Here is a 13,484-nt window from a genome sequence, read left to right on the forward strand (position 1 = left end):
CGGAAGTAGGAACCAGGATAGGCGGCCATCTGTGACAGAACTGACGATACAGTACAGTACTGCAGCAGGCGCAAATGTTTCGAAGCACATTGTTGAACACGGGACTACGCAGCACATGACCCATACGTGTTAACTTGTTGTTTCAACGACCACAAGTATTATACATAACATTTCTTCCGTGAAGGTCACGCAGATGAACTCACGGAATCAAAAATATACTAGGATGTTCATGATTCGGAAGTCAGTGGGACAGACTTTATACGGCAACAATAAAAACAGGAACACATCTGCCTACGACTATTACGGCGATGTTTCGGCATGTACGTCCCGTGGCCTACACGTCATACTGGTTAGATTTTTGTCAGAAGTGGACATCCATCTATGAACAGGTGTATGAAGGCCAAAATCAAACAATGGAAAATCCGGGATGGAATGTAACAGTGTTATGAGAAGGAAAGTTGCTACTCGCCATACAGACTCAACTTCTCCGCTGTATGTATGAAGACCAGTATCACTACCGAAGCATGAACCACGTGCCTCCTGACACCTGCGCAGTTCCAGTCCATTTTGGCAGTTTCTTTTCACATTAACTGTGTACTTTTATGTAACGGTGGTGTTGTGATCAGTCCATAGACTATTTTGATGCAGCTCTCCGCGCTGCTCTATCTTGTACACGTCGTTTTTCATGTTTGCATAAATGCTGCAGCCTACATCAGTCTGTACCTTCATACTATCCCCTACACTTTGTTCCATGACCGAATTAACTGTTACTTGACGCGACAGCATGTGTCGTATCACCCTGTCCCTTCTCTCATTCGCACTGTGCCGCGGATCTCTCTCCTCCTCAATTCAACGCAGTATCTCTTTATTACACAATCGATCTACCGATCTAATCTCAAGTATTCTTCTGCAGCACCACATTTCAAAAACTTCTACCCTCCTCCTGTCTGCACTGTTTCCGGTCCGCGTTTAACTTCCGCATGAGGCTACACTCGAGATAAATCATTGCAGAACAAGCAGTCTAACACGTAAATTCGAATTTAGTATTGACGTGCTATTTGTTGTCAGGGAATCTTTTCTCTTTGTGTACTGCTTCTGCCGTCGTCAGTTACTACACTGCCCAAATGACAAAATTCGTCGACTAGTTTTAGTGTCTGATTTCCTAATCTAATTACCACAGAATCGCCTAATTTAATTCGACTACATTCCATCACGCTTATTTTACTTCTGTCGGTGTTTATCTTATAATCTCTTTTCAGATACTATCCACTCCTTTGAAGTCCTATGTCGTCTGTGACAGAATTACAATGTCATCGGCAAACCTCAAAGTTATTTTTCTATGAATTTCAAATTCATTTTTGAAATGTCTCCTTAACTTGCTTTACTGCTTTCTCTGTGCACATACTGAATAACTTCGGTGACAGGATACACCCCTGTTTCATTCCTTTCTCAACAACAGCTTCCTTTTCACCTCCTTCGATTCTAAGAGCTGCAATCTGGTTGCTGTGCAAGTTATAGATAACCTATTACTCTTTTTTTACACTACACTGCATTACTCGTATTCCATGAATTCCACGAAGAATGAACGCTAGCATATGGGGAGGGATCAAAGCTGTACATTTAATTTAATTGTAAAATGGTGAAGTGACATTACATTATACTACTAAAGAGCTAATTCTAATTATTTGTAACCTAAAACATTAAATTTGAAAATTTCTGTGAAGATACTCTTTAACGAAGTTGAAGAAGTTGTCCAATAGAAAGTTCTTTAAGTCTTCAACTCAACCACATTATCTATTTTGTATTTAAGGCCTCTGGTACGTGTTGAATACATGTGTAGCCATTTATACTTCTTTCTGTACTAGTGTTAACCCCTTGAACGGATTGTAGAGGTTGTTTGTTGTCCTGCTGTGACAGTAATGATTTTCACTATTTTATGTTATGAGAAAAATATTGGTGATGACAAAGGACATTAATGAATGCATGCACTAAGAATTTGTCAAAATGTCCAGTTTTCTGAAGAGGTCTCTGCAGGATGTCCCTACATTAACACCACATATAATTCTTACAACACGCTTCTGGATTCTCAAAATACTCTTCCTTTAACTCACCTTTCGCCAAATAATGGTTCCACAATACATTAGTGAATGGAAATATGCGGGACAATCTAATTTTTTCATTTTTAAATCGACAACAGCAATACTGAAAATATAGCTGAACCAAGACTCTTCATTAACCCTACAAGTGACACTATAAATATTTATACCACAGGTCTTAAGTGCTGTTTATTACCTTATTGACTACAAACAGTGGATTGTATTGGTAATATACTCACAGTAGTTTTTCAGATAAGTAGGAATACTATTTTTATGTTTCTAAGTCGGCAGACTGGAGATATTAGGTTCAAATGGCTCTGAGTACTGCCGGCCGAAGTGGTCGTGCAGTTAAAGGCGCTGCAGTCTGGAACCGCAAGACCGCTACGGTCGCAGGTTCGAATCCTGCCTCGGGCATGGATGTGTGTGATGTCCTTAGGTTAGTTAGGTTTAACTAGTTCTAAGTTCTAGGGGACTGATGACCTCAGCAGTTGAGTCCCATAGTGCTCAGAGCCACGACGACACGACGGCTCTGAGTACTATGGGACTTAACATCTTAGGTTATCAGTCCCCTAGAACTAGGTTTAATTAGTTCTAATTAAACCTAACGAACCTAAGGACATCACACACATCCATGCCCGAGGCAGGATTCGAACCTGCGACCGTAGCAGCCCCGCGGTTCCGGACTGCAGCGCTAGAACTGCACGGCCACCGCGGCCGGCGGAGATATTAGGAAGTACGTGAGCAGTGTTCTGTATATTTATCGATGGCCTTCGAGACACTCGTTTTCGGAGCTGGATCTACGTTCAGCCACAATTTCTCCCTTGTGGCTTTACTATTCTGATGTTTTCTGACACAGAAAAACGGTAAGTTCACATTGTGTAGTATAAAATCAACGCGTGCGTCGTTTGTAAGCACATTTACTGACGATTACCTTCCGCGCCGTGCATGCAGGCAAACACATTGCCGTGAATTCAGTTCCTAGTTACATTCAATTTTACTGATTATGTCTGTGTAATACTGCTAATAATGAACAATAATACAGAAGATGATATTGCACACAAATTATGTTAGGCGCTGAGGTACTATAATTTCACACAAATTATGTTAGCCGCTGAGGTACTATAAATCATTTCCGCTGACACTGCACTTGTACGATGATAACTGAAAATATGAACCATGACGAAAACAGTTTATTCACGTATTTGAATGTAACATGCATATTATTCACTCAGTTTTTGTTGGTTTTTATAGTTTGGGAGATAATACTTAGATTTGCGAATATTACATTTGGATCTACGGGGCCGTGTTAAAAAGTAGCCCCTCCTAATTTTTCTAATGTGAAAACTCTTACAGAGTTTTAAATAAAACCTGCGTTATTAACACTCTTCATCTTTATTCTTCATGGCTGTTCAGTACTTCCTCATTAGTTATGCGATCTACCCATCTAATCTTCAGCATTCTTCTGTAACACCACATTTCGAAAGCAAATTAGTTATCGTCCATGTTTCACTTCCATACATGGCTACACCCCATGTAAATACTTTCAGAAATGAGTTTCTGACACTTAAATCTATACTCGATGTTAACAGATTTGTCTTCTGCAGAAACTCTTTCCTTGCCATCACCAGTCTACATTTTATATCCTCTCTACTTCGACCATCACCAGTTATTTTGCTCCCCAAATAGCAAAACTCATCTACTACTTTAAGCGTCTCATTTCCTAATCTAATTCCCTCAGCATCACCCGACTTAATTCGACTACATTCCATTATCCTCGTTTTGCTTTTGTTGATGTTCATCTTATATCCTCCTTCCAAGACACTGTCCATTCCGTTCAACTGCTGTTCCAAGTCCTTTGCTGACTCTGACAGAATTACAATGTCATCGGCGAACCTCAACGTTTTTATTTCTTCTTCAAGGATTTTAATACCTACTCCGATTTTTTTCTTTTGTTTCCTTTACTGCTTGCTCAATATACAGATTGAATAGCATTGGGGAGAGGCTACAACCCTGTCTCACTCCCTTCCCAACCACTGCTTCTCTTTCATGTCCCTTGACTCTTATAACTGCCATCTGGTTTCTGTACAAATTGTAAATAGCCTTTCGCTCCCTGTATTTGAACCTTGCTACCTTCAGAATTTGAAAGAGAGTATTCCAGTCAACATTGTCAAAAGCTTTCTCTAAGTCTACAAATGCTAGAGACGTATGTTTGCCTATCCTTAATCTTTCTTCTAAGATAAGTCGTAGGGTCAGTATTGCCACACGTGTTCCAACATTTCTACGGAGTCCAAACTGATCTTCCCCGACGTCGGCTTCTACCAGTTTTTCCATTCGTCTGCAAAGAATTCGCGTTAGTATTTTGCAGCTGTGACTTATTAAACTGGTAGTTCGGTTATTTTCACACCTGTCAACTCCTGCTTTCTTTGGGAGTGGAATTATTATATTCTTCCTGAAGTCTGAGGGTATTTCGCCTGTCTCATACATCTTGCTCACCAGATGGTAAAAGTTTTGTCTCAAGCTGATGATACAGCTACAATTTCTAGTTTCAAATGCTACTATTGTAACTGATGGCAGTCTGGGTAAAAAGGTGTCAGTTATACAAGCAGGTGAAACGCCTAGTCAGATGCAGCATGTAGGGTACGTTGTTTACCTGTGCTTGAGGCATTTCATGAAGTCGTGAGACCGACTGTGATAATGTAGTGGTTGCAAATGTGCATTTATGTGAACCCCGGTGCTTTGGAAAATTTCTTCCTCCTGCTTTCATATGTTTACTAATTGAGGCTGAAATTGCTAATTTGCTCCAGTTTTTTCAAACTTTTTCAATACAGATTTTGTGTTCCTGATTCATTGGTACCCGACGGTTGTAATTGAAGTGCGGCTATTCACAGGGTCCGCTGTTGGCTGTGATTATCGTAGGGCGGAGCGAAACTTGGCAGATACGCTAATGCCGTAATACGGAAGCGATTTACGTTGGGAAAAATTAATTCAAACTTTGGCCACCAGGTGCAAATCTGACGCTGTGATTGCAAGAAACCGTACATAAACGTTTGCATATGTGACTAATTAGAAACGGGACGTGGGCAGAAAAGGTCAAACAGTGAGAAAGGCATAATGTTGAATCTATTATTAACCACTACTTACACAGTTTGTTCAACATGAGCACCGGCGACGTCGACGAGATGCAATACAGACCCAGATTTGCACCAGGTGGTCGACATTAGAGCTAAATGTTTTCCAGCATAGACCGGTTCCGCATTAACGCTTTAATACATCTACCAAGTTTCGCTGCCGTGCGATAATTACAGCCCACAATGGACCGCCGCGAATAGCTGCATCTTAGTTACAACCACCCATAGCACATGGCGACTGCAAAAACAATAAAGAATCCAGCAGTTCTACTGATTATTCTTGCCAACTTGCACAAAGTGACACGTATTTGTTACGCTCGATAAAACATTCTGTCACTTAAAGGGTTAATTCTCGAAAATGGGCTTTCCAATTGCGGTTGTGATCTATCTGTAGCCTCAAAAACCATAACACTTGCTAACACTTTCCGCTGAATGCGTCTCGCAAATGGGCAGTACGTCAGCCGGTACACGGCGGCCGCTTCGTGCCTCTGGCTGCAGGTGCTGCCCTACTTCAAGAAGACGGAGGGCGTGCGCATCGCGGCGCTGCGGGACTCGCCGTACCACGGCAGGTCGGGCCCGCTCACGGTGGAGGAGTTCCGCTACCACACGCCCATGCTGGAGGCGTTCCTGCGGGCGGGCCGTGAGATGGGCTACGACGACACCGACGTGAACGGCGCGCGCCAGACCGGCTTCACCAGAGCGCACGGCACGCTGCGCGACGGCCTGCGCTGCTCCTTGGCCAAGGCCTTCCTCAGGTCAGGCCGCGCACGCGCCTCTCAGACACAATAATGGCCTCAGCTGCATACCGTCCGCCAGCAGCAGCACGAACATCTAGACCAGTGGTTACCAAAAACCTCTCTTAGACCATTATCCCTGAGTGAAATCAGACATACCCCTACCCTCCCCCCACCACCACATTATAACCAACTACAGCACGTAACTAAACTCTAGACTTTTCTCAGAACACTTTTATTTTTCAAATCATGTAAGATGAATGGCTCTGAGCACTATGGGACTCAACTGCTGAGGTCATTAGTCCCCTAGAACTGAGAACTAGTTAAACCTAACTAACCTAAGGACATCACAAACATCCATGCCCGAGGCAGGATTCGAACCTGCGACCGTAGCGGTCTTGCGGTTCCAGACTGCAGCGCCTTTAATGTAAGATGAATGATATATAGTTTGTGTCTGTGATTCTGTAAGTGTGTGAGTGTGTGTCTGTGTTTCAGAATGAATGACGGAGCAATTCGTCGTGAATCGCAAGTGCTACTGACAACTGCTCGTCAGATAAGAAAGACAACTATCCACAGTGAGGGTACATACTTGTTACAAAACGTACTTCCCCTGCATTAGTTCTCCCCATAGTGGGACTTGCTTGACCTGCACACTGAAACACCATGTAAAATCAACCACGTTAAATTGTGTCCACTGACTTACAATCCGTAAATCACTTGACTGCTGCACTCCTTACTTCTGAAATGGCGGAAGACTACAGGCTGCTAACAATTTGTGTTTCAACACAACCACTAATAATAATAATAATAATAATAATAATAATATTGCGTAAAGCACTATGGCAGTCCTTATGTGTACAGTACGGTGTCGTTCTGTCAATTAATTCATTTATATGTTTCGAACCGAGTAACGAAGTAATTTCTGGACTACTGCAGGTACTATCTACAACTTCAAGAAGATATTTTCTTCTCATATTTAGCATTTCTTACGTATATCCCTCACTTCCATCATCAGCGATGTACGGGACAAAGAACAACTTACGTGCGTATTGGGTGGACTGCGTGAGGAACCTCTAACCTCCATTGCATTAATGCTACTAATTGACAAAAACTAATTATTCATAACTTCTATAATCAGTATCAGAGTCTTAAAAACTCTGATAATAGTAATGATCTTTTGAAAATAAATTAGTTTCTTGACTGAAGCAGAATCGAATCGCTTGGGTTTTACCCTTCACAAAATTTCATTTTACCCCTCAGGGGGTAATTGGGAACCACTGATCTAGACGATAGCTAAATTTATTATGCACTTTACACACCGTCTATTCTTTTAAAGAACTTGCGGCTGCTGTTATTCTGTTCTTCTTTTCCTGTATGTCGCGATATTTTCCTTCGCATATCCTCGCAAGGAAATAGCGCATGCAGTCCATGTGCCGGCCGTTGTGGCCGAGCGGTTCTAGGCGCTACAGTCTGGAACCGCGCGACCCTACGGTCGCAGGTTCGAATCCTGCCTCGGGCATGGATGTGTGTGATGTCCTTAGGTTAGTTCGGTTTAAGTAGTTCTAAGTTCTGGGGGACTGATGACCTCAGAAGTTGAGTCCCATAGTGCTCAGAGCCATTTGAACCATTTGGAAGAATATACGCTGTGTAAAGTTTATGGCGAATTTAGCTATCGTCTAAATGTTGTTCGTGGTGCTACTGGTGAACACACACAGCATTTGCAATAGCATAGCTAAAACATTAAGATTTTATAAGTATTTTGCAACTCATCCCAGGTTTATAATATGTTTTTTCAACAAATATGAAGAAATCAAGTCATTCTTTTTGAAACATCCTCCTAATATATAAAAAAGGTAGTACTAAAGATATGAAGAACTATCGGCCTATCAACATGCTATCCATACTGCACAAAGTTTTCACTAGAATTCGGACTACCTGATTCAGCTCTACATTTGACCTGAGCCAAGCGATTGAGCAAGCTGCTTTCCGCGCAAGGTTTTGTACAATTCATCATATCCTCAATCTACACGAAACAATTAGTAGAACAAATGAGTACCATCTACGTCTTTGCCTTGCCTTCAAAGAATCTGAAAAGGAATTCGATCCGATCAGTCACGCAGCTGTGTTTGAGACTCTAACACAACAAGGAATAGAATAGGCCTATATTAAATCTTGCACAACATACACAAAAACTTCACAGCGTCTGTGAATGTATTTGAAGAAAAGAGTGAATTTACCACCGAAAATGTTGTAAAACAATGTAACACTGTATCTCCAAAACTATTTTCGGCAGTCCTTGAAAAAACAATGTCTAAATTGGATTGGAAAACACAGAGTCCTAACGCTGGGAAAGAGACTATATAGCGTGAGGTTCGCTGGTGATATTATTCTGTTTGCAAATAGTGTAGAAGAACGTCAAATATTGGTTAGTGAACTTGCATTAGTCTGCTTTGAAGTTGGCTTATAAATGAACAATGACAACACCAAAATCACGACGAATGAGTGGACAACGGAGGGAAATACATCTGTTGGAAATACACAGCTGCAAAGTGTCACTGAATATGTCTATTTGGATCAATTCGTCAGTATGAAAGGAGACATAATACCAGAAATATTTCGACGTATTAGGCTGGCAAGATTATGGAAGATACTCTTAATGTCTAAGATGTCGGTCGAGCTGAAGAAAACGGTATTTGACTGATGTATAGTACCAGTAATAACTCACGGCCGTGAGATATTGATTGTTGGAGCACTAATAGTAGCCTAAAGAGGAATGGAAAGACCAATTTTGGGCTACAAAAAGAGAGAAAGAAAGAAAGCAGCTGATATCAGACAGACAATAAAGGTCAAGGAAAGAATGAATACGTTGAAATGGCAGTGGGCTGGAAGCTCGAAGAAAAGAGGGCAAAACAAGTACTAGATTGGAGCCCACTTTACCAAGGGAAAGACCACCGAGCCGATGGGGCAGGGACTTAAGAAAGACAGCTGGACTGAAATAGCAAAGAGAAACTCAAGATCGCAGAACTCGTAGAACCTATGTTGCACGCCGACTCAAAGAGACCACATCATCAAGTGATCGAAGTCGCTGATGATGTGTGGTACAGTACACTAAACTGGGATCGTGTGCCAGACCGGGGTTCGAACATGGGATCTTTTACCTTTCGCTTTACCGACTGAGGTATGCAAACACGATTCCTACCCAACCTCACAGCTTCACATCTGCCAGTATCTCTTCTAATGGTTTCCAAAGACCATCGAAGTTATCCTGCATACCTTGCACGACTAGTGCGCTTGGAAGAAAGGATATCGCAGAGAAATTGCTTAGTCACGAGCCCAAGTCGTGAGTCGTGCTTGGATAGCTCCGTCACTAGGGTACTCGCCGGAAAAGGCAAAGGTGCGAGGTTCGAGCCCTGGGCCGGCAGACAGTTTTAATCCGCCTGGAAGATTCAAATCAGCTCTTACGGTACTCTGCCTCAGAGTGAAAAATCATTCTGGAAACATTACTCTAGCTGTCGCTTGGCCATTTCTCCGCAACCAGTAAACCAGCCATTCTTTAAAAAATCGAACTCGCATACATAAAATGGCTTCAAAAGTAGTGTAGTCTGGCTTATTTGTGTTCCCTTTTGAAGCAAAAGCTATTTTTTCACGCACCTGTATGTTTACGCTAGTCTAATTCGACTATGTAACTCACTTTTTATCAACCTTAGAATACGTCTCGCGGAATGGTAACAAAATTAATGACAGCGCACGCTTTAGCGTCTGACTTGTATCAAGGATGGAATCCACCAGATACTGTTTCGGGTAGCTTCTATATGCGTCCTTGTTCCTCTTGAATCACAACAGAAACTCAGGGGCCGGCTGGGGTGGCCGTGCGGTTCTAGGCGTTTCAGTCTGGAACCGCGTGACCGCTACGGTCGCAGGTTCGAATCCTGCCTCGGGCATGGATGTGTGTGATGTCCTTAGGTTGGTTAGGTTTAAGAAGTTCTAAGTTCTAGGGGACTGATGACCACAGATGTTAAGTCCCATAGTGCTCAGAGCCATTTGAACCATTTGAACCAGAAACTCAGCGTCAGCAAAGATACAGGCGATCATGTTGGTTGCTAATCGACTGCAAAAGGTGTACTAAAAGCTTTTGTTGCCACATTTCGTTGTAACACATAGCTCATTAGACTAATTTGTGGCTGCTGTGTCGAATGACACACAAAAATGCACTTTAAACAACATTTCATTTTCTTTAACGAGAAACACGTAGACATGCACACACACACACACACACACACACACACACACATTTTCCATTGACATAGGGCGTCACATCAAACACATGGCGAGCAGTTGTGGCTGACGCAATCGACAGGTTGCGAAAGGGATCCATCGACGGTTGTCGAGGACGTTGCCCAGCTGCATATCCTCAAGTTATTTTTAAGGTACTGATACAAACTAAATGGCTAATATCTAAGAATTTAATGATTTAATGTAAGAAGACGTTTATCTTGTCTTCCACTGAAAATTTTTGTTTCTTACTTTTAGCGGGAAGCGACGAAGCTGCAGTTGCAAAATTCTTCGTGTTAAATGCAAGTCTCGGTATTTAGAATCACATTTGAGTTAAGTCTAAAAAGGGAATTGATGTGTTGGCAAATGTGCCAACACCTTGTAGATAGAGGAGGCCGAAATGCACGCTATCTAACGCAGACGGGCGTGAATTCTGGAACAGGATAAGTAGTGAATGCTAATAAGAAAAGTATGCAGCTCCTCGAATACTTAACTTTTATTCCTTCATGTGAATACAGCATTCTTGATGAGACATTTCATACGATAACTATCAAATTATGTAAGGCTAATGGCGCCTTGCTAGGTCGTAGCCATGGACTTAGCTGAAGGCTATTCTAACTGTCTCTCGGCAAATGAGAGAAATGCTTCGTCAGTCTAGTCGCTAGCAAAGTCGTCCGTACAACTGGGGCGAGTGCTATTCCGTATCTCGAGACCTGCCTTGTGGTGGCGCTCGGTCTGCGATCACACAGTGGCGACACGCGGGTCCGACATGTACTAGTGGACCGCGGCCGATTTAAGCTACCACCTAGCAAGTGTGGTGTCTGGCGGTGACACCACAGGAATACCTTAAGCAAAACAAGATTCCACTTTGCTTTACAAAGTAATTTCCGGAATGCTGTAAACCAGTTTGCGAATTCAGGTATTCTAGGTCTGAAGATCTCGGAAGTACGTGATATAATTTACGATGTGAGGGAAACAGTCACAATCTGCCTTGAAATACTTGCACGGTCCGACCGCGGCATCCTAATGGCAGTGTGTTTTTACTTGTGCATCACAGCCGCTTTTGTCGCAACACATGAGGCAACAGCTGCGTCTGAATAATGTAATTAGCACGCTTTTTTCCTTGCGGCATTTAGATGCAAATAATGAAATGACACGAATTTCATTTGCTGTAGTATACAAAGTGAAGAACGTAAAAAAAGTCACAGGAATAACACGACCATTTTAGTGATGCTTCAGACAGAAGTGGCTGGATGTGAACGGGAATACTATACGGTGTGAACAGTATGTGCGTTGTCGGACATGCAGAACAGCTGATGCCTTATATTAAATGCTTCTGCACTGTGTTCTCCTCTTACAATGTCAGTCCTTTGTATGAAAAATACAGTGATGGAAATATTTTGCATGTCTGATAAATCACGAAGAATATACGTATTTAAAGCTGGGATTCCGTTTTTCTCCTTACGCTGGGCAAAATTACACGTTGCTCGGAAGTTTTACTTCTAACACTAAAAGTACACTCCGTTCGAACAAGCCTCGGAAGACCCAAAGGTGCGCCTATTGGCGTCACCGGTCGTGGACATGGAGAGGCACGTGGCCAGCACACCGCTCTCCCGGAGTCGGTCCCCCTCAGTCAGCCGGATCCTCAGTTTGCCTCACAAGGGCCGAGCGCACCCCGGCTGCCAACGGCGCTCGGCGGACCGCGCGGTCACCCATCCGAGTGCCGGCCGAGCCCGAGTGCTGGTGGGCGTTTGCCAAAATCAGATCGAATCATTGCGATGGAGAAACGATTTAGACCGGCCAGCCACACGTTCATTACACAGCTGCTGGTTTGGTTCCCGATCCCCGCGTCTGAAAATACGATAACAAAAATTTATACAATTCACAGAAAGGCTGGCTAACGGCTGAGCCAACAAGAAGAGTATCAGTCCCAAAGTTAAGTAAAAAAGCCGGCCGGGGTGGCCGAGCGGTTCTAGGCACTACAGTCTGGAACTGCGCGACCGCTGCGGTCGCGGGTTCGAATCCTGCCTCGGGCATGGATGTGTGTGATGTCGTTAGGTTGGTTAGGTTTAAGTAGTTGTAAGTTCTGGGGGACTGATGACCTCAGAAGTTAAGTCCGTTAGTGGTCAGAGGCAGTTGAACCCTTTTTGTAATCGTCAATCACGTTCCTTCTGTCAGCCTACGCGCTTCCTCATCTTCTGACACAGGTTGAATAGTCTTTTTTCTCTTACTCTTCATCTTCGCTCATATACTGTTCTACTAAGTTTTCCCCCTTGGTTTCTCTCTTTTTGTCAGATGTATGCTAATTTTTGAAATCTAGGTCTACTGTGAATTCTTTTACCTGTCGATAAAACGGTTAAATTTACTTCTACATATGCTATCTGATGGCAAACATAGTTTTTGACTATGAATCTGGAAATGTTATTATTTTTACTGTTTCCGCTATGTTTGAGTAAATTTTCTCTCTTCCATTCACCATAACACTGTTTGTAACTAAAACTTAAAGACTGATGCCTGGTCCTCTATCCGCCGTAACGCTGTTTGTAATTAGAATTTAAAGAACGATGGCTGGAAGTATCGTAAGGCCGAGGGCACACCAAATGTACGCAAAAATTAAGAAAAGAAACAAAAAGCGGAAATTTTAAGAATAGTGTGCCTAATAAGATAGTTTTCATCCTTAACATGCGTCTTACAAAAGTAGCGCACTAAAGCGTGACCGCTTATGTTGTGTGTAGTTTACTATGATGCTATTCTTTTAGTTTGCCCTTATTGCTAATTTTTTGTCGTTAAATATTTTCGCAGGTGCCATAGACACAACTTGGACATTAGTATGCATTCCCATGTTGTGAAAATATTGATAAACCCAGAAACCAAGGCTGCCTACGGAGTCACGTACAGGTAAGTGCTTATCTGCAGATATATTACATTTATTTGCGTCTGATATGCACAGCATGCAGCCAGAACCACATTACGTTACCATGATTAGAACAGATTGCTGTAAACATACAGATCACGTATTACCCAACAACAGATCATAACAACACATCGCGGTAATAGAAAACAGGAACTCACCTTTACCTTTTTCCCTCGAAAACATAAAAGAGCTTTACAAATAGAATAATTTTTTTTCTGAAATGATATTGTGACATTATCTTCTAGTTGTTCGAAGGTTTGCGTAGGGAAATGTTTAGACTACTCATGCACGGTCCAGTCACATTAATGTGAGCACCGCCTGTGCTGGACGTCAACGTGCA

At 42.5% G+C, this 13,484-nt stretch overlaps 1 protein-coding gene across 1 annotated transcript in view; it reads left to right on the forward strand.

Moving 5' to 3' along the window:
• Positions 1-13,484, forward strand: part of LOC124711471 (glucose dehydrogenase [FAD, quinone]-like) — a 69,279-nt gene that overhangs the window by 28,966 nt on the left and 26,829 nt on the right. Inside the window, exons 4-6 of the mRNA XM_047241577.1 lie at positions 5,723-5,979; positions 9,089-9,094; positions 13,033-13,128. Of these exons, the coding sequence (XP_047097533.1) occupies positions 5,723-5,979; positions 9,089-9,094; positions 13,033-13,128 (359 nt within the window). The remainder of the gene's footprint in view (positions 1-5,722; positions 5,980-9,088; positions 9,095-13,032; positions 13,129-13,484) is intronic.

The sequence above is a fragment of the Schistocerca piceifrons genome, chromosome 8 (assembly GCF_021461385.2).
Source record: "Schistocerca piceifrons isolate TAMUIC-IGC-003096 chromosome 8, iqSchPice1.1, whole genome shotgun sequence".
In the NCBI taxonomy this organism is placed as follows: Eukaryota; Metazoa; Arthropoda; class Insecta; order Orthoptera; family Acrididae; genus Schistocerca; species Schistocerca piceifrons.